This window comes from Lissotriton helveticus, chromosome 4_1 (genome assembly GCF_964261635.1).
Source record: "Lissotriton helveticus chromosome 4_1, aLisHel1.1, whole genome shotgun sequence".
NCBI classification, from domain to species: domain Eukaryota; kingdom Metazoa; phylum Chordata; class Amphibia; order Caudata; family Salamandridae; genus Lissotriton; species Lissotriton helveticus.
In genome coordinates, this window is record NC_136063.1 from 1276396756 (window position 1) to 1276417808 (window position 21053).

At 43.0% G+C, this 21053-nt stretch overlaps 1 protein-coding gene across 1 annotated transcript in view; it reads left to right on the top strand.

Moving 5' to 3' along the window:
- The window catches only part of NEDD9 (neural precursor cell expressed, developmentally down-regulated 9), a 72455-nt gene that overhangs the window by 17447 nt on the left and 33955 nt on the right, over positions 1–21053 (top strand). Inside the window, exon 2 of the mRNA XM_078687843.1 lies at positions 5926–6363. Coding sequence (XP_078543969.1) covers positions 5926–6363 — 438 coding nt within the window. The remainder of the gene's footprint in view (positions 1–5925; positions 6364–21053) is intronic.

Below are 21053 nucleotides of genomic sequence, written 5' to 3' on the forward strand. Positions count from 1 at the left end.
TGGGAGAACTACAGAGGCATTCCATAAGTTTTAAGTTTGAGAATGAGGTAACAAGCTTTGTAAAACATACACAGAATTACTGCTATTGTTCAACCCACTCTGAGTATTTCAACCTTCCTTCCATTGTGTTCCATGACACATTATTTAATTTCTTGATGTGGGGATAGGGGCAGGATTTTCTGGATCACCCACATTACATCCACCCACACAAGTACCTTACTGTATTGCTTGTTTTTGTGCATCTCTGTAGCTGTGTAAGCCTGTTTTGAATCAAGTGTTTAATAGGGACTTTATGGGAGAATAGGTCATCTACAATAAAGTAAGTCACACATCTTGTGTATGTTACAATGTTCTGGCGTGCAAATGAATATATCAAGCTTCCCGCACACCCATTCTTTCCGTGAATTCTCTTCAATGTTGACACATCTAAGGGTTATGTGTATATATATTTATGTTCTGCAGGTAGGTTTGTGTCTGCTTGTACACTTATTTGTCTATTAGGGGGCAACAATGCAAAAATGTGATGCTATCCTGGACCACAAAGACCTGCTTCACACAGCTTTTTCTAGGACTGGGTGCGTCTTCCTCCTTATTAGGGTATAACTGGCATGTGGACGTAAAGTACGCTTCCTCGTGGGGGCAAACGTGTCCCTGAACCACACCTAAAATATTTGTCAAGTTTGATGGCCGGGATTGAGGTCTCCCAGTTCCAAAGTCTGCAACGTGGTCATTAATCTTTTTTTTTTTTTTTTAATCAACTAGACATGCCCTTTATGCTATCCAGTGATGTTTGCCTGTGGACATCGCTTTCCATAATATTCGAAATAACCTATCATAGATTGACAGATGCACACCACTTTGCCCAGTCAACAAAAAAAATAAGAGTTGCTATTCTGCGTGTCTTGGCCTTTTGTACTCTTTATCATTGGTAAGAGGGTGGGGTGTATTTCCTGCTCAGGCTGATAGTTAAACATTAAAGAACGTCATTGTTTGGGCCTTTTGAAGAGTCTGACTCGCTCTTGGATACGAGAGGTTACACCCTACTGCGCTCGGAAACAAGCGTCGTTTCCTCAGCCTGACCGACGTCGTAAACTCCCGTGTAGGCGGCGTGGCCCGGCCCACAGAGTCCACAAAGAGAGTACGTGTGGGATCGCAGGCCTCAGCCGCTCCGGCAGGGCGCCCGGCGGGCACGGCCGGTGCTGAGGCTAAGCCCACAGCGCCGCCTTGTCATGCGCCAGTCGCGCGGAAAGCTCTCGCGATGGCTGCAGCGGCTCGCGCCTCAGGTGCCCGGCCGTGCCCGTGACGCTGCCCCGTCACCTGCGTCACTGCGCCTGTTTATCCCACAGACGGCCGAGCCTCAGCTCCTGTCAGACGCCGGCAGTGACGTCAGCAGCAGCTGCCTGCCAAGGAAAACAGGTCACAGGAGGCTGCCTCGCCGTGCTTCCCGGACCTACACGGGCTCCGTGGCCTTTCATAATGTTGGACGTGATATTGTCTACAATCCTGGCGGCGTGACTAATCTGAATACGTGCTGTGTGCCCCCACTGCACACGAGTACCTGGGTCTCAACCGTAATCAGCTGGAGAACAAACGTCCTTAGAAGAATTAAAACAGTCTGCCCCGTGGCATCTTTCTTACTCATGCATTCCAATGTGCTGTGCAAACGGAAAGAGTCAGGGGAAGTGTATTTCATTCTTAAGACCTTGAGCTCACTATTGAAAGAGGTTCCAGAAGGTTCGAGCGAGCAGTGTTTAGGCTGTCACAGATTAACGCTGGAACGCTAGACTTTTCCAAATATAACTCTTTTATCATGTATGTTCACCTTCTCCCCAGCCTGCCTGCCAGCGGGAAGGGCATAAGTCAGAAGTAGAGTCTGTTGGCTTCGTTAATCTTAGCGAAAGAGGGCGCAGGAGTGCAATGTTTGAGGGTTCTGGAGGAAAAGTTATTCTAGCAGAAATGTTAGACGGTATTGTAAAGTCCATGAGGTCAGCCGAGTGTAGCAAACATTTTCTTCTGTGGGAAAGGTAAACCCGAGCAGCTATTCTTGAGGATGCGTGGATTTAAATAAAGCACTCATGTTTTCAAGACACTCACCTAACTATGACACCACTCTCTTTTAAGATAAAAATATATATCTGTTTCGTGACGTGATCTCCCAAACCAATATGCTCATTACTGACTTCGAAAGGAAAGTCCAAGTTGAACTAGAATTTCGTAATTTACAACTTTGGGGTGTTATGGGCCCTGAGGTCTGTTGCTTTATCAAACATTTTCCTAGCCTGGACTCTAAAGCAAACCGTGTACAGCAACTGCCAGTGTGCATATCTTATGTTATGCAGAGTAGTTACACTATTCGCCTGCTTCTAATGAAGCAGGATCCCGCGCAGCAGGGCCCATGTATCACCCGTCTATCAAAAGTAGACGGACATTGGACTGACTGCCTGGGCATTATAGTCCATATCGGTATTCACGCCCGGTGTTTTTTTTAAAGTGCAATTGCATAACAGAGATTAAGTGGCCATTACTTGAACGCACATGCATCTGGAGACAGATGTGCACCAAGAAGTTGAGATGATGTGTCAGATTATCATTCTGAAAAATATCGTCTGTAATAAATATAGTTTCCCAATTATCGTTTGTAGCTGTTCTCTTGTTACCTCCAGTACAGTGATATTTTAGTAAACGGTTTATAGGAGACGATATTCATGTCAGTTGATATTCTGACAAAGTGTTCTAGTGCTACCATGCCTGTGTGTCTAAGCACTAACTTTTAGGTGCATGCTTGGTTGTGCTCTGTTTATGCCGGAATCTTGCTGTTGCGCCCTGAACCTCAAACTTGTATGCCATTTCCAGGGACCGATGTCTGCAGCAGCCAAGGATACCAGCTGCTGTGGTATAAATTGAGGGCAGGGGCCTGGATATTTATACCCGAGGCAGCGCTTGTGGCAGACCCAGAAACCCATTAACATGCATAATGCCAGGTGGTTAGAAGGTCACTGGGGACTGAGATAAAAGGACGCGCACGAATTGCTTTGATATGAAAAGTTGTATCTACTCCTAGGCCAACCCAGTTCGGCGCTTTGTTCCTTTCCCGCAGACTGTTGTAAGGAAGAGATCTCTTTCAAGAGGCTGCCTGCTATCATTTGCTTTGTAGATGTTTGTTTACTGGCCTGCCTTAGAGTCACTGATTATACTGCAGCCCCATATGGTATCATTAATGACGAATTAAAGCCTTGCAGAGAGATGATTGCTCCGAGGATAGGTCAGAGAGGCGCCCACAATTGCTATCAGATGCCGAGCAGACCCCTCTGTTTTTATTTTTTAATTTTATACGTTTTACATATTGTGCCTGTGATAGTGGCTGTTAGGGCGCCTTACAGAGAACAGTTCAAGATCAACGAATACTCTTCAAAAGGAGAGGAGATTAACAGACAAAGAAGCAGAGACCGGGGCAGCGTCATAGAAAAGAATGGCTCCGTGTCTAAACCCCAACCCCCCCCCCCCCCCCCCCCCCGGAGCCTGAATAGTTTAGCAGTTGTCTGTAGACGTGTATCTCCTGAAGGCAGTGAGTGGAGTTCGCAGTTCAGGTGGAAGAGAGTTGCTTGCACCCAGAGGAGGCTTCTCGTGAGATAGATTGCTTTTGGGGAGTGGAAGATCTAAGTTTTGGAACTTCTAGTTGCTGGGAGATTCTGCCTCTTGGGCTTCTTGCCCGAATAGGGATGTTGGCCAGGTCTCCGATGTAAGGTGGGCTGCTGCTGTGTATGGCCTGGTGAACTAGAGAGCTGACTTTAAATTGTATCTTATTCCAACAACTGACAATTAAGAAATGCCCATGTTGAATTATGTTACATAAGAGTTGAACTAGTCTTGTTGATCGAGCAAATAGTAAAACACAGTCTGGATTTCGCACCCAGAAGTTCGGAAATAAGCGTGGCTGAAATTGATTCATGTGAATGTTCTTCATACATGTTCGTTTTACACTGCCTGAAAACCTGATTGGATTGTACTCGGTGTTTTACATTCAATGATAGAAGTGCAGGTACCCACAATATAGAGTACCTTGTTGCTTTTGAGATGTGCTGGTACTCTCATTAAATGTGTTTTCAGCAGTGTTGAGAAGTGCAGGCACTCTACCTTTCAAGTTAAAGTGCAGATACTCTACCTTTCAAGTTAAAGAAGTGCAGGTACTCACTATCGGACAGTACCTGCCCATTTAAATCGCTGATTGTACTTATTCGGGGGTGGAGGTGGAAGGTGTACAATTTAGCCATACTTAAGTACGATGCAAAACATCGCAACAAAGAACCTCCTCAAACAAACCAACAGTGGCGTCAACTACTTCATGTGTGTGCCTTATGCACTTGTAAAGATGAAACTACTGAACGGCACAGCAACATGCTTTTACACAATTAGGCACGGTTATGTCATGCTACAGTATTGCAAGGGGCATTCTGATCCTCAAAAAAGAATGTCCAGTTGAGGGACTGGTCATGTTTACTATTAATGTATCACACTACGTGTTCATTCCTCTGCAACGAACCCGCAAAATATTTGTGACACATATTATTCACAGCACTCTTCAGACAGTGAGATAGGTGAGCCTGTTTTTAATGATCTCCCAACTGCTAGCTAAGCTGTGATTCCCGTTGTAACATTACCATGCTTCTATTAACTTACAGAATATCCAGCATTAGCTTGACATAAACATTATGCATTTTTGGCACGAGTATGTGTGCTAGGGAGAAAAAAATCACACAGTCTGAGATGAAACCTCATTGGGAATGCACACGGTAATTGTTCTGTGTTTCTCTGTGCACCTATAACCTTTCTGTTTCCATGGCAACTGAAATTACATTTTGTGGCCTGTCGGTTACCATTGAAGTGGAAAAGGCTCCACAGTCCAGATCACTGACACATCGCTTGACCCGATGTGTATGTTTTGGTATTTCTAATAGCTAGCCAGCAACGGGGAACACTGTACAGCGGGATACACAGGGCGGGGGAGGGGACAGAGGGAGGAGCAGTGCTAGTGAAAGGGGTGAAAGGTCAGCATACCCATGTGCATGGGAACAGCTGAGGTAAAGTAACTTCCCCTCCCCCCTAACAGTGCATGCCGAGTGCATCTTTCTAATGATAGGTCTACACTATAGTGTCCCTGGCCCCCTTACAATATAGTAACGAGTAGAAGATGTTTTATTGTTTAGTTTGAGGTAAATGTGTGAGCTCTTTAATGTATATAGCCTTGCAATTGAACCAGTCAGTTATATTGCTTAAGTTTGTCTTCTGACTTGTGTATGATTTTACAACTGATTTTTATTTTTTTGCATGAATTACTCTCACGCCTATATTTTAATTCAAAGTTAAAACTAAGGCAACACATCTTTATAATATTAATCAAAATAATGTTCCTTTCTACTACATATGTTAACATTGTTGTAGTAATCTGTTATGAATTAGTAGAAGAATAGGTCAGTAAATAGAATAGTAAAATAGAATAGTAAAGATAAATTTAAAAAGAGAGATCTGCATATCTGAAGTTTTTTCTTTAGGACATGCGGTCTGTTTCTTCCTGAATTGTGGGAAGGTTGGTGCTGTTCTGATGTTGGAGGGGGTGTTGGTCCAGATCCTGAGGGCATAGGTAGAGAAGGCTTAGTTTATTCTTTCCAGGAATGCTTGCTTTCTAATCCGGTGCTGTGGGACCTCACTGTTTGGCGAGGGGGGGGGGGGGGGGCTTCTTGTCTGATAGAACAGAATGATTTCATCTACCATACTGCCTTTGACGTAGTAAGTCAAAGTTTGTCCCAAATGAACACCAGAACACTGAAATAAAATGAATTAACGTTACACCCGCTTTAAAAACATGAACTCAAAATATAAACAATAATGTCAATTTGTCTCTAACTCACAACTTTTTGTCTTGTTTAGAATCTTATGGCCAGGGCCCTGTACGATAATGTACCCGAAAGCGCAGAGGAGCTGGCCTTCCGGAAAGGAGACATTTTGACTGTGATTGAACAAAATACTGAAGGTTTGGAAGGATGGTGGCTCTGCTCCTTGCACGGTCGGCAGGGCATTGCTCCTGGCAACCGTCTGAAACTTCTGATTGGACCAGTGGATACATCGCCGACTCATGAGGTGTCCAATGCAAGCCCAACGCCTACCGCGTTTCAGCAGCAGCAGGTGTACCAGGTGCCAAGCTCCCTTCCTTCTTACCTTGATGGAGTTTACCAGGTTCCACTTGCCCAGCAGAACCATGGAATTTACCAGGTACCTAGAGGTCTGACTCCACAGGGACAAGATACACTGCAGGGGCCAACGGTGATGCCAGCACGTGTTTTGGATGGCTCTCCCCTGAAAGGCAAGGTGAGTGCTCTGTCTGAAGTTTTTCCGACTGTGTTTTTGAATGTTTTTTTCCATGGAATATATATGAAATCTATGAAAAATCAATTTTGGTGAATTTTAACGATTCTCTGGAAAAGTTGACCTTGACTAGAAATCGTGATTGGTATCAGAGCTATCATTTTCTTAATTGGGAAATCTCTTAAGAGAACTTGTGCCATTCTTGTCTGCCCTCCCTGGGGTCATTTTGTTTCAGCTTTTGGTTCTGAGGGAGGGACTAACAAAGTCAAAATTAAAAGCTGACACAGGATGTTGAGCTCCGTGTTTGCCATTTAGAGGACCTCATGGATCCAGGCTGACATTTCTACAGGTAGAGTGGGGTGCCTGAATCAGTAAGGACCAAGGAAGGCACTGTATCGGATTTACTATAGAGCAGAGAAGTCTACCCCAATCAAGCTGTGCTAGGTTTTGTGATAACACAGCCATGTTATTGACGCAAACACAACGTGACCCATGTTTTCAAATATATGGCTAGGATATCGACATCAGAGATGATAGGAGTTCACTGGTGAGTGCGGACACTATAGTACTTTTGGAAAGTGGTATATTTTTAAAACCGTGGAAATAAATTCCTCAAGCCTAAATGTCGTCAACTCAGAAGCATAACACTGAAGGGCAGTGTTTTGGTGAAAGTCTAACATTTTTGTTGTAGAAATATTGACCTTTTCAGGTCTGTTTTTTTTAATTTGCTTTAGCTTTCCCGCCAGACTGCTTTAAAAAAAAAAAAAATGATACATGATATTCATCCACAGCGGGGCTTTTGGTCAGCAGGCTTCTTCAGGTGGTCCATTGAATTGTCATTCACGTTTTGCTTCAACCCATCACAGTTTACAGCATGTAGAAAGGGGTCGGCCCACTTTATTCATTGCCCCCCTTTACTCTGAGTGACTGCACAAAAGTGTGTACACATTGTTTGCATTCCACATCCATTTAAACCAGTTCCTTTTGCTTCAATGACAAAGCTTCCAAAGTGTGGCTATTTAATTGTATGTTTTATGTTATCTGTAAACAAGGGCTATTTACTGTGCCTCCACTTCGAGTGCCCTTTTAATTAGTTATTTACTGTCTCCTTTTTAAAATGGCTGTTATATCATGTTTAAGTGATATTGTGACATAGTTACATGAATTTGAGTGCTAGGCTAGTTGATGATTTCTTTTTATCTCGTCACAAAAAATATTAGTAAAATGGATGGCAAAATTTGAATGAGGTCGTTTTTTTTTTTATAGGAAAACATCACTTGTAAAACACCACTACCAGTTAATATTTTTAAATTTTTTATTGCAGACATGCAGTGGCCACCTTTAGGTGGCAGCGCGATTTTCTTTTTTTTGTAATGAATTTTTTTGTCATATGAGTCTGATATCTACCTATTATCTCCTCAAGGGATTTCTTTCCCAGCTCCTTTAAGTGCAGTATAAATACCTTGGTTGGAAGGCCGGAGCATCATAACACGCTTTTGCGTTCATCTTGTTACCTGTGAGCGCTTCCAGATGCTCTTCCTGCTGTGAAGTATCACACGGTGTAATGTTGTAACCCTAGTGAGTTCTCAGGCTGATAACCACTCCAAGCTCACCTGGCCTGCCCTCGGTTCAAGGATGGTCACTGCTGTCATGTCAGTATGTCCTGGTGTGTATACACTAGATTGCTATTTACTGTTTCTTCAGCAAGAGTTGAAACTGTGCTCTTTCACATTAACCAGAGAATGTTAAAGAATCTGACCCTATTCTGAATATTGTAGAGCTGAAACTCAAGCCTGCTCACTGTTCTTAGTCTGTGCCAGACCTTTCTACTTCAGATCCCATTTGATTACTTTTTGAAGTATATTTGCGCTGGAACTTTGCTCAATCCAATTTAAAATATCCAACTCCTTTCCTAGATCCACAGTTCTGTTTAACTTCTCTAGTAAAGTAAGATGGTTCCTTTTAAAACTTATTATTTATAAACTGGTGCTCATTGATTGTAATTAACCGTTGCTGGCTCAGCTAGTTGTCAATATGTTTCTTAGAATCCTTCATCACGTCTTATGTGATGAACTCTAAAAAAGACGCGAGACTCACTGATCTACTTTTGGCAGTTTTTGACGTCCCTCACACCCAGATAGTTCCTCATATGCAAGACACCTACCATCTGGTGGTACACCTGCTCAGAGAGGTCATTGCAGCTGATCAACAGAAAAGAAATATAGTTTTAGCAGAAATTAGCATGCCCTTCTTGCTTGATAGTTAACAAACCTTTAGTCAAATACAGCTTTATGTGATGAAGTCCTGCCGTGCATGGGAATTCTGGCACTGGTGGAGACCTGCCCGCAAAACCGGCCTCAGTGGGCTAAGGTTTACCTGGCCGAGGTCACAGAGGGTTGGCGCACACAAAATGGGGTGGCAGAATAAGAAAACGGATTGCACTTCACCCTCTCCTTCCTTGCTCCCACCTTTCCTTTCCTCAAGGATGCGAAGCACCGAACAAATGTTGGTGCAAAGTTTGAATGATGCTCTTGAAGGGCCAACCAATTATTCACAGTGTGCCAAATAAAGGAGCCAATGGTCACACAGGGAAGGTGATCTTGATGCAAGACGCGACACTCGCAACCCAAGCTTGCCCAATGGCCAGTCACATAGGGTGACTGGGCGTCCCGGATTTACCCGGACGGTCCTTGTTTTTCACCTGCTGTCCGGGCAAATTTCAGGAAATGTAGCTCCTGTCCCGATTTTTAGAGAGAGCGACAGAAAGCTGTGGGAGGTGCTTTTTTATGTTTTACAGAGCAGGGATAGTTAGCAGTTCTTTCAAGAAAGCAATCTGATTAACAGGCAAGCTTCTGGGTTTAAAAATTGCATTGTATTTATGTTCTAAATGCCTGTTCTGCAATTCTCTGCTGAGGAGCGCTGTCATTCTGTGCGCTTGCTTGAAATAAAACGGTAGGCCTTCTTCTATTTTCGTGAAATGTCCCGGTTTTTGGCTTTAAAATTCTGCTCACCCTACAATCTCATGACATACATGCATAAATAAGCAAGTTGAGTTTACCTATGATTGGGTCTGGTTCCCACACCCAATAAGGCCTTAAAAGAATATTACCTCATCATGATCATCGCCATGAATAAACTTTGACAGGTCGCCTGCTAGTAGACAGCAAGGGTTAAACTGTTGCATAAACTGCGACCTTTGCTACCAAATGAGTGTTGGTCGTCTTTTTAACGTGTTATCTCCTTATGGATACAAAGCAGGAGTTTGTATCAAGTGCATGGGTTACACAGTGGCACTCTTAAATTCTGTGGTCGGGGGCAACGGTGAACTCAAGTGGGATGTTTTTGCAGTGCAGTGCGGCACAGACATTTCTTTAGTGTTTTAGCCTTGCTGTAGCTTCTATTTTTGAGAATGGGGACTGCAACTAAAACATTTTCGGAGTCGTCCGGGTTTGCTGCCTACTGACGTAGTGTTCCATTAAAATGTTGCTACTTATTTGACGAGGAAAACCACCAGGGAGCATTTCTTTCACGTTTGATTTCAATTACAGACGGGTTAATCTTGTTGTTGTGTTTACATTTTAATCTCCCTGAAGTTAGGGATGGAGTCAAAGCTGCTTTCAGTGATTACTTTTGCATCTTTGTTATTTTGCTGTTGTCTTGTCTTTTTAAAGTGCAGTCAGGCAGCATGAATAGTTTGCAGTGGAACCACATAAAAAGCAGGCTTGGTCCTGGCATTTATTTGCTCTTTTATGGGCCGGCTGCACTGCATTAATTACCCGAGCAGAGGAGCGGAGCTCAGGAATGCGCCTCTCAGCACGGGAAAGTGCTGAGCGCTTCACCCGATGCGCATCCGCTGAAAAGTGCGAATGGAACGAGCCCTTTGGACCGCTCTTGGCGCACTCCGCGGGGCCATTGCTCTCCGAAAGGGCCTTCCCACAGGAGGGCTCGTGGGGCAGAGGCCGGAGGAGTCCTCAGCAGGAAGTCCTGGGCAGGAGCTGTGACGCACTTTCAGCTTTCCTCCCAGGAAAGACAAAGTTACAGATTCTTTTCGAGAACTTTCGTGCGTCTGCTGCCCATTGATTCAGCAAATTGCCATGCGTGGAGAAAGTGACAACGGACACCTTTTGAGACCGCATGATGTCACATGTTGCATGTCCGACCATTAGCCTCACGGCAAAGCTCCTGTGTTCTGCTGAGGGATTTGGGGACACAAGGAGTGGAAAAGTACAGTTTTCTTCTGCTCCTTCTCCACTCCAGTACCTGGTGATAAGGGAGATCAAGTCCGTTTGTTGTTACACCCCCCCCTGAGCGCGGGTAAGCCACTAATCCTCGGAAAGTGTCAGGCTACATAGAAGACAAGGACAAGTGTGGACAAGGAACGATCTTTACGTTTGCAGTTTAGATAATGGCCATATGTTATCGCATTTTACAAGACATTCAGATATAATTATTAACAATGTTTCAACATGTAAAATATTGTCTTTAAAAAAAGACATCTGGTTTTCTTCCTTCATATGTTTTTTCCACTTTGGTCTTGTACACATTATTCAGAAAATTGGAACCTTGTTTTTCAGCTTTTGTATTGTTCATGGAATTTACAGAGTTTGCAGATTTAGGAGCACAGCCAAGACCTGTTTGCCACTTCTAGGTTATATGGGCCAAAGCTTTTTCAAGGCTGTTGATGGATTGGTTTCATATGACTGACATGAATAGGCTGATAATATGCAAACTAAATATTCTCACAGCTACCATGTGGTCAGGCCTCTGGCAAATGGCTCTATACTCCTAGGCCATGTGTCTAAGGCGTGGTAGAGGCGTTTTTTAATATTATATCCAAATTATTGATCATGTAGGGACAAAAGTCAATAGATTTGGCTGATTAGGATCTGCAAGGTAATTTACCTTGACATGGTCATGTTAGTCTTGTAGACTAATGGTAGAGGGCAGGTCGTCAGCCAGTAAAACCGTAGATGGACAAATAAGATTTAAAAAAGTTAAAGTAATTCATAATGTTCCCATAGAGGTCAGTTTACCTTAGTTCTAGCAAGAATTTTTTTTTTTGTACAGCCATTTAGTTTAACAAAGCATCAGTTAGGTTAGGCATAATTTCACTTCAAGAGGAAAAAAACTGTTCTCCCATACAGGAGTAAACTTAATCCTTGTTATCCGAGTCTAGTACAGTTTGAGATGGTGGGATCGTGTTAGGTAGGCAAGCGGACCAGACTCACTTTACAAGAAAAAACCGCACCTGACTTTGTTACCTAAAAAGCATCTACTCATAACATTCTCAGCAGAAATATTGTGCAAAAGGGCAATAACGGTACGTAGGAAGGTGGGCATATTGGGTGGGTAACATTTCCAAAGTTAGTGATTGATGGAAGGCATAAACGTGCTGTTAGGCGACAGATTAACAGCAAAACAGTCAGTAGCATTACAGATGCACCTCAAAATAAAGAAAGATAAAGTGCGTATAGTTACAACTTGCATACATAAGACTGTAATCTATGACCTGCAGCTGAGAGGACCTAAGGGGCAATATGTCAACCTGACTGTAGGAAGGAAATGGGGAAAAAGTAAGAATGCCAGTGTAATGGAAAGTTGGTGCCTTTTGTGCTGGTGTTCAGTTCTAATGGATGGAGCACTCTCAGATTAGCTCATTTCAATTTCATCCATCCGCTTTGTCGTTTAGCCCCATGGCACTTGAAAGGCCAGGTTCTGTGCTCTACTCTCAGCGATAGAAGTGAGTAGTGTCCTACACATTACAAGTTCTCAGGATGCTCTGGAATTTCTGAACATCATCTCTCAAAGCCATCCACGCAGTTGCCAGGAACAGATTGAACTGATTTGTCACAGACTCCTGCTAATCACTTAAAAGAAATAGCATTGCTGAATCGGGGCCTCTTGTCTTTTCTTATTTCAGTGGGCGATGATGTTCCCTGTCCTCATCAAATTGTTGTGTGGTCAAAACAGTTAACAATTGTACCAGTTTTCTATGTGATAGTGTTGGCAGTGCCATTGATACTCAGATTTCCTGAATTTCTTTTTTCCTTCAAATTTTTGGCTAAAGGAATGGCATTGCAACAGGCCATTAGGCTACCTTCTTGAGGACTGGAGCACAAATGTTGACCTGGGGAAGAAATTACCAGGCAGTAGCTGCTCTGGTAATGCCTTTAGATGCCCCTCCCACATGTCACCTTCAGCCACCCAGGCTTTTCAACAGTGTTTAATTTGTTAGGAGGCCACACAGTTTGCACCACTCATTGCCACTGTACTTGCACAACTACTAACCATCACACTTCTACGTGTGACAGTTCAGACTGTTCGAGGCCGCCAAAGCTTTAAGAATGGCTTGGGTGGCATGTATTAGTAGTTTTTAAGGTATATTGAATTAACAAACAACTGTTTTTCTGCTCATCTTTAAATTAGTCAAACAGCGACACCATGTAGCAGCTGTCATAAGTGCAGGTTTCAGCAATTAAGTGCCAGCGCCGAGCACCGGAAACCACTGGCTCATATTAAGCACTGCTTTTCAGCCATTAGCTCTCAGAGTGGAAAAGCAAAACTGCATGCCCCGATGGCTAAGAACGGGCATAGAAGTTTAAGTACTCCAAAGGGTCTTAGCTAAAAATAAGAACTACCTCTAGGTGTCGTAAATAGCAAGGCGCCATTTGGCAGCTGCAAATGTGACAGACGGGGCCTAATCGGTAAAAGCAGATGTAGACTCCAGTACTTAATTTGTGCTAGTGGCTGCAGGTGGTAGACACTGGCGTTCATTTTTGGGGAACCAAACTTATTTTTCATCATGTCTTCGACCTAATGCAAAACATAGAAATTCAGAAAAGGGAGAAGGAGGAAGCGAAAGATAGAAAATCAGAAGTAATGGGATACAACAAAGATGAGAAAGATCCTGCAGGCGTGAGATAAAGAAACAGGAAGGATAGGTTATCCTTTGAAAGGAATTAAATGAAGACTAGGCAGCCTTGGAATTCTCCAATCCTAACACATGACAGAACAGGTGGTGAGCGCTAAGAAGAACTTTAGGCCATAACACTTTTAATAAAGGAATTACTTGTTGAGTGGTAGGCGTGGGAAATTATCCAACGTCCATCCACCGCTGTTGCACCGCGTAACTCGCTGGTTGCAGTTGTATCTACAGTAAGAATGGCAGGGCTGTTGCCAGCAACAAATCGACCCAACATCCCTTTGAGAATTGGAGACAAGATGTGGTGGGGGAAAGGTTCCTGGAACACATGGTTATGGGCTGTGGGTGCCTGGAAAACAATCCCTGGTCTGTTGAACAAGGAACTGCAAGGCCTGTGGTCTTTTCTTGCTCTTGCAAAGGAATGCACCCACTGACCTGGGCATGTGTTTGCCACCATCACTCATCCATGGCAGCTTGGGAAGAGGGAACAGATCAGCATTTATAGGTTCTTCTGCCGATCTGGCTGAGAGAGCAGGAATACCAACAAAAGACACACACTGCTCCACGCCAGGCATGTTGAACACTTTATAAAAACACTAAATACAACAATTAATCCATGTGTGCGAGATCACTTCTTAGGGCGAAAGTACAAAGATCTTGCTCTTGAATTGCAGCACCCTGGTCATCTTGGCACCCTCCAAACCAATCTCTCCTCCTGCCAGAAGTGAGAATGTTGATGTGAATCAAATCCTTTTTACTTCACAGTATTGAATTAATCGTCCCTTTTTTGTGCTGCACATAGCGCGGAAATAGGTCTGTACTTAGTTTCTACGTGCTGCAATGTTTTCAATGCATGTTCACTATTACGCTGATGCAGGGCAACAATGCAGCATGCACACCACACACTCACATACACAAGTAAAGTAAAATATGGCTATTATTGTGACCACCTTTGAGAGACGTTGGTGTTTTGCCTACAGTTATGACTAAATATTTACTTATAGATTTCGACAGTATTTTGACGTTTTGTTCAGGGTCAGAAGCTAAAAAATTGGTGTTTTTTTTTATTTCAAAGCCTTTTATTAAGAATTTTTCACATACATTTAAACATCGCTTTGACTTCACGGGGTGACACCCCCACGTGGTCGTACCTGCTTGAGGTACTCAATATGGTTTATATGATCGGATGACCCCCTTAGTACTGTCCTACTATAGGAGTAAAGGTGTGCGAAAAGATGGGAAAAAAAGAGTGTGTATAGGAAAGGAGAAGGAGGTTGTGTACAATGGTACGTTACTATTTTTATTTTCGATGTTAGTCACAACCAAGAGATTAGCAGCATATATACTTTTCATTGCAAAGCTGACTAGATAAATAAAATTTTTAAACACCTGCGCCCCAAGTAATTGTAGATTAATTTTTGACCCAAGAAATAAATCAACACCTGCTGTTCTAATGTAGGAATGGATTAAAGAAAAATACGATATTTTTATGAAGGGGTGCATATTGATGATGAAGATGAAGATGGTGATGATAGAATGATCAAGATTGGCATGTAACAGCAGTGTGTGGGGGTTCAGCCCTGGCTGCATCTTAAAGTAGTTGGATTAATTGGGCGGACGAGTATCTCTGGGTGCCTGCATGGACAGAAGAACAATTGCTCGAGTCTCGTCTCACTTGCAGAGTTGCTGTTGTCACACTAGAGAGTTTAATTAGTAGGAAATAATTTGACTTACAATCGTAAGTCATTGTTCTAGTGTACTGCATCCTGACCCTTGCTCTTGTGTCCCCAGGGAGGTAGATGACTTGTATCGTCGATAAGCTAGGCCTAGCCTACTTGCCTCTGGTGCAATAGCGTTTTCAGTGAAGCACCTAGGGTAAATATATTTTGGGAATTGGAACACCTAAAAGAAGGATTTAAGTGACAATGGGGATAGCGTCCCATAACATCCCTTAGCCATGTGGAGATATGTTAGTTTTCTCCTACTAGCAGCACAAGCTGTCCGGTTGTGAAAGACCTATTGTGAACTTGCAGTGTGCTTACCCATTGCTTACTGTTGTTTGGCTTTACTTGTGTCTCATTAGATTTATTGCCTTCGTCTTGTGTTTGTTCCTCCCTTGAAGCATAGCCTCTTTAAGATCCTTTTGATTGGCTGGCTAGTACCTTTACACAGCTCACTTTCAGGGAACTACTGTTTTGTTTCATATTGAGCACTCCATGGAGGTGCATGCGTTTTCATGCTCTCTACCTTGTCCACTGCTTCTCCTCTCAAACACCTGCCTCACGCTGTGTTGGTCCCACAATCCCCAGCAGAGCATCAGGGATATGCTTACTGGAGTATGACTTTAAGCAGACTTTAGTTTTTTTAAATTTATTTTTTATGTCATGCATTTCTTGTATTGCATGAAAGCACAAGTTTAGACACACAATGTCTTCTATGGTGCTGGTGGAGGTGTAATCTGCTTCACCCACTCAGGCAGTGGGTGAATTTAGCATTACAATTCTACAGGAGGCCCATAAAGCTGCTCCCTGGACTACTGCAGGGTACCAAAGGCCAGATGTACAAACATTAGGAATACAGATTTCCTAAATGCTATGGTCTCTGACTCGCAATTAGGAAATCTGTATTCCTAATGCATAAAACTCTTGAGTTTCACTAATGATTCCTTGTTGGTCATGCATATTAATGAGGAAGGTCACAGTTCGTGACCCACTAGGATTCGCAGCCATCACAGAGATGCAGTGGTAAGCAGACTACCATGTCTGTGATTGCTTTTTAATAAAGCAATTTTTTTTAAATGCAGCCCGTTTTCCTTAAAGAAAGTTACCAAATCGCATTCTTTACTTTGTACATCAGCAAACGACTAATCGGGCTGTTTTCTCACTGTAAAAAGGCTTTATACATCTGGCCCCTAATCTCTAAATTCTGTGGAAAGTAAATTAGGCCCCGATAAGCATGTCCCTTTACATTCTGACACGTCCTTTTTTCTTTTTTAACTCTGTTCCGTTTCCTAAATTAAAAATATTTGAAAAATAAACAATGCGTTTTTTAAAGATTGAAGCCATTGAATTCAACGTAGAATTTTGTGAAACCATAACATGTTTACATTTGCTCCAGTATTTTGAAAATGTTTTTTCTTGCTAAAAAAAAGTACACTACAGACAAACATTGGCTGAGCCAACAGCTCTGCGGTCACAGTATAAAAGGGAGACCTATTTGCTTTGCCAATGTTTGTCATTCTAAGTGGAGTTGTCAGAAGATATTGATGAAGGTGCACTTGCCCTGCACAGACTCCATCATTGATCAGAGGGGATAGGTGGCCAGGGGCCAGATATCATGTGTAGTACTTTATGATTGCTGCGTTCTTTGAGAGTTGGGAATATTGGGGCAACTGTCATTCAATAGATTCAGGATCTCAAGCTCTTCCAGCCTTTGCTTATGTCAAATAGCTAAAATTGGTCTTTTCCAAGTGGGGATGTGTCAACGGAGGCCTTCAGCATTTGTCTCCATTCTAAATGAAATCCTGCAAAAAGGTTAAATGCCTTGTGGACAAGAACAAGAAACTCTCCAGTGACTACCTCTCAGAGTAGTAAGCTAGTGATGCCTATGAAAGCGCCTTCACACCACCACCTACAGGGACTATTGCTAGTGCTGTAGCATTCAGCCTCCAAAGAAAGCCACCACAGCCTGTTTCCGATTTACAGAGGGAGAGCGGTACCAGATAGCCCTTCATCACTCAGTTACATACACATCATGCTTAGCTAAGAACCAGTTTTCCCATGTTGAAAAATGTCCTAAAAAAAGAGTAAGGGGTTTATAATGGATAAAATGTGCTTGTCTCTGCTCCAGTTTCTCTTTCATGTCGAGCTTTAAGACAGGCCCCAGCACAGTTTTGGCCTAAGCCCAGGGCAAAGGACTGGTGTTTGGGGACTGCCTGTTGAAAGTACTGACACACAAGCTACATCCTCTGCTTTCTATGAAAAGGCAGCAGCCATTTTGCTGAGGTAGCATGTTTGTCTCACTAAAATTACATAGTCGAGTAGGAAGGCTCCCTTCAGCAGCCTACAGGTAATTGTGGCCAAGGCAGTCATTCCTCCGTTGCGAGGACATTGCTGCGTCAGCTTTTCTTCCCATTACAAAATACCACTTTTGGGGGAGGAAATGGCTTTAAGTTGCTTTAAATCCTTTCATAGCTGAGTGAAAATAGCATTACCAGGTTATGGGACGTGGAGCTTGGCGTGAGGGATGCTGAGCAAAAGCAATCCATCCTGAGAGCCGCAGCCATGCAGTCTGCTAGTATAGAGCCTGCAAACTGTGAGTAGTTCCATTACGCGGCAGCTTCTGACCTAGGTTTCATTCGCTTTGCCACATGTGGCATGTCTGACGCTTGGACAGGTCATCCATTTAGCAGCAGTTTCCCGCTCGCAGCAAAGCGGATAACATGTTTTGTTTACAAGCATCCTGTATAAGTGGCGTCCATGCTGATGAAACCAGAACTGGCAAAGCCCAAAGGTTTGGCCATAGACAGTTGGCGCACTGGTTAGTTCTTTTAAATTGTTTTTGTGGGAAGCATATACTCAAAAATTAACAAGAAAAAAATGCTGCACATAAATTTGGCTGCCATATATTTGCAGTAAAAATGTGAAATTAAAAAAATATTCACTGATGTGGCCCATATACTAGTGATGTTTTTACAAAGCCGAGTCTATTCGTTATGTGATGCATTTTATTGTTATTATTAGTTGTGATGAAGACAAGAACAAAGACCTAGCCTAGCCCTCCATTTCAAGGCAGCTACAATGTTACTCACACATTTTATAACCGCAACTTTGAAAAGGAGATGGAAAATATTTTGCTGCCTGACTGAGCATCCAAACAAAGCACAGGCAAAATAAACAGTGGGATTTTAAAGATTAAAAAAAAAATTAAAATAAAAGTGCATTTTGAACCAGCTGTGCCTCTGAAGAAAAATGAACAATTTTTAAGAAGATGTGAATATTGTGCATAGGCTTTGTGCATTCACTCAAAATGAAGAGAGCTAATGGGCTGACACATTTCCCTGTGCTGTAAGCTGTGATTGGTGGATGCAAAATGTGAATGACAATTTAACTGACCAATAGATGAAGCCCACTGGCCAAAAGTCCCTGTATGTGCATTATGTTTTTGGGGGAAAAACAATAGTCTTACAAGAGTCTTGAAGGTCAGACCTAAAGAGGTGCTGCATTCTACTTTATACCCACCTAGTCCTCACTTGAATAAGTTGGTATCACAGACCACAACTGTCATTTGCTGTTATGTTTTTCCCTTCATAGCAGCAGCAAGGCTTGGTAGTACAGGAGGAAAGCTGGGAATGTTTTGCCTTGATTGACTTCCTCCTAAAAGGAGGGGGTGTAGTTAGTGAATGCTTCTTGTTCTATTTTTTTTTTTTACTGGTGAGGTGAATACTCCTCGTTTAGTGATGAATGGGACGAGGACAATAGATCCAGGAGTAATGAAATTCAATGGTTAGTGATGAGACCATCCTCAACAGTGATGGTCTTTTAAACGTATGTGGTACAGGCCACTAAACTCCCTTTACTGGAGCATGCCACTGTGGCACTTTTTCCCCACAGCTGCACTCCAACACGTGCCAGTGGGGTAAAAAAAACTTGAAGGCCCCCCCTGCAAGGTACTAGGTTGTGCCCCGGCTCCGGATTTAATCCGAAGCTGTCAGGCCAGAATACTGTGCTGAGGGGGCCCCCTGCAACTTTGGAGCCCCTTCGCACCTCGAGGGCTGCAGGGGCCTGTGTTACGCCACTTACATGTGCTTATAAAAAAATGAACTCTCTATCACTTTTTGGATGCTCAAATCTATTTCAAACATTTTTCCCTCTTCAAAAATCTGAAATCAGGCTTTGAACCAGTCAACTCTGATTACATTTTGGTAGTAGAGCGGCTATTATCATGTATTATTATTATTATTTTTTTATGGTTCATAAAAGTCCCAAGAGTTGGGCTTTACATAGCTAAGATCAGTAGCAATACAAAACAGCACATTTAAATCAGTAAACTGGAACTGTATATTCCGAAATGGATATGAATTGGAAGCAGGAGTCAAGCTGTGGTTGGGGACCCTCAAATAGTGTGTGGTTGTTGTAATCTGGTTGCATGAGATGAAGGTAACAATCCCCTGGTGCAGCAGGTTTCATGTCATCATAAAATACCTGGAGCTAACCAAGCGATAGTTCATAACCAAGGCAGTTTCAGGCATAGGCGAGGTTCAAAAGAAACTGGGGCTGTGGGTGTAATAGAGTGTATTTACAGGGCGGCATCATCCAGAAGATGAGGGGTCTCTATACCGTGCAGAACAAGGCTGCGTTGAGAAGTGTTTTAATTTCTCTTTAACAGTGGGGGCAGAGAAGAGGGAGTGCAATTGGCTGGAGGGGGTGAATGCCAAACCTCGTGAGCACATTCAGAGAAGCTTTGGCTTATGGTATGTGTGCTTTGAATGCCAGTAATTCTAGTGTTAGAGAATCAGAGTGAGGAGATGTCAGGCACCACCAGAGATCATTCATTTATCTGCCAGATGTTAGACTTGTCAGCATAGATGATTTTGTGAACAATGCATACAAGCTTAAGTTGCAAGTTGTGGCTTGCGGGGATCAGTCAGTTAGGGATCAGTCAGACTTGATGTAGGACTTTTTCAGCTGACTAGACCATCAAGAGGGTCTTCGAAATGCATTATTCCTCACTAATTCTTTGACACTGAGTTCATGTTAAAAAACTCACTTATTTGTGCCTTGATTGGTGTAGTACCCAGTAAAGAGGTTGGGGTATTTTAGTTGATAGCAAATATTGCCACGAAAGTACAATGGGTCTATTTGTCTTTGTTGTGCTACCTTTGTAGACATTTGTGGAGTCCCTTGACAGTATATTTTTATTGTGAATATTCAGGACATGAACGTCACCCTCTCTAATGAACTTGACTTGGTGGCACATTGTTGGCTTAGATGTACACAAATGGAATCTATGGGTTTTGCCTTCTTCTCTTGAATTTAATTTCGTGGGCATGACGGGGTAATCTTGGACCGCTATACAGCCAACAAGTCTTAGAGAAAAGTCTGGATTAGTGAATGTGGCGCAGGCGATGGTCACAACTGTGTTCTGTTTCTAAGTTTCCATTTAAAATGTGCAGATGTTCTAGGGGACAGAAGAGATGATTTACCTCAGCTACCTTAAAAAAAAAGTGCGCTCCTCTTGAAACCTTTGGGTATATGTTTAACTTCTCTATCCATCTAAATCAGAAACTCTGCAGTTGTGTTCCTCAAGACCTGCCCTTGTGGTCTCATTGTCGGAGATTAATTTCTTCTCTGGTCCAGTAGCATCTGTGGTCCTACGTACTTGGCCCAGACTCTCGCATCACGAGCCAGCTGAGTCGAGTCACAGCACCTTCCCATCTCTCCCTTTCAAACCACAACAATATTTGCCTGTGAGAAAGAATTTGGATGACTTTAAAACGTAAATATCCCTGCTTATTTGTCACCGTTGGCTTTAAGGAAAATGTCGTAATAGCTTAGCCTCTGGTGGTAATTATTAGTTGTGGAGTGGAATGCATTGATACCGCAGACTGAGGTGTTTACTAGGCCTGTGATTTGAGCCTGAGGTAAGTTGAAGCACATCATGACGGTGCAGTTAGAGCGGGACAGCTCAGTTAAATCTGTGATCTCTATTGCTCTTGTCAGAGCAGATCCAGGGTACAAACCCACTCCAGCACAGTTTTCTTCTGCCTTGA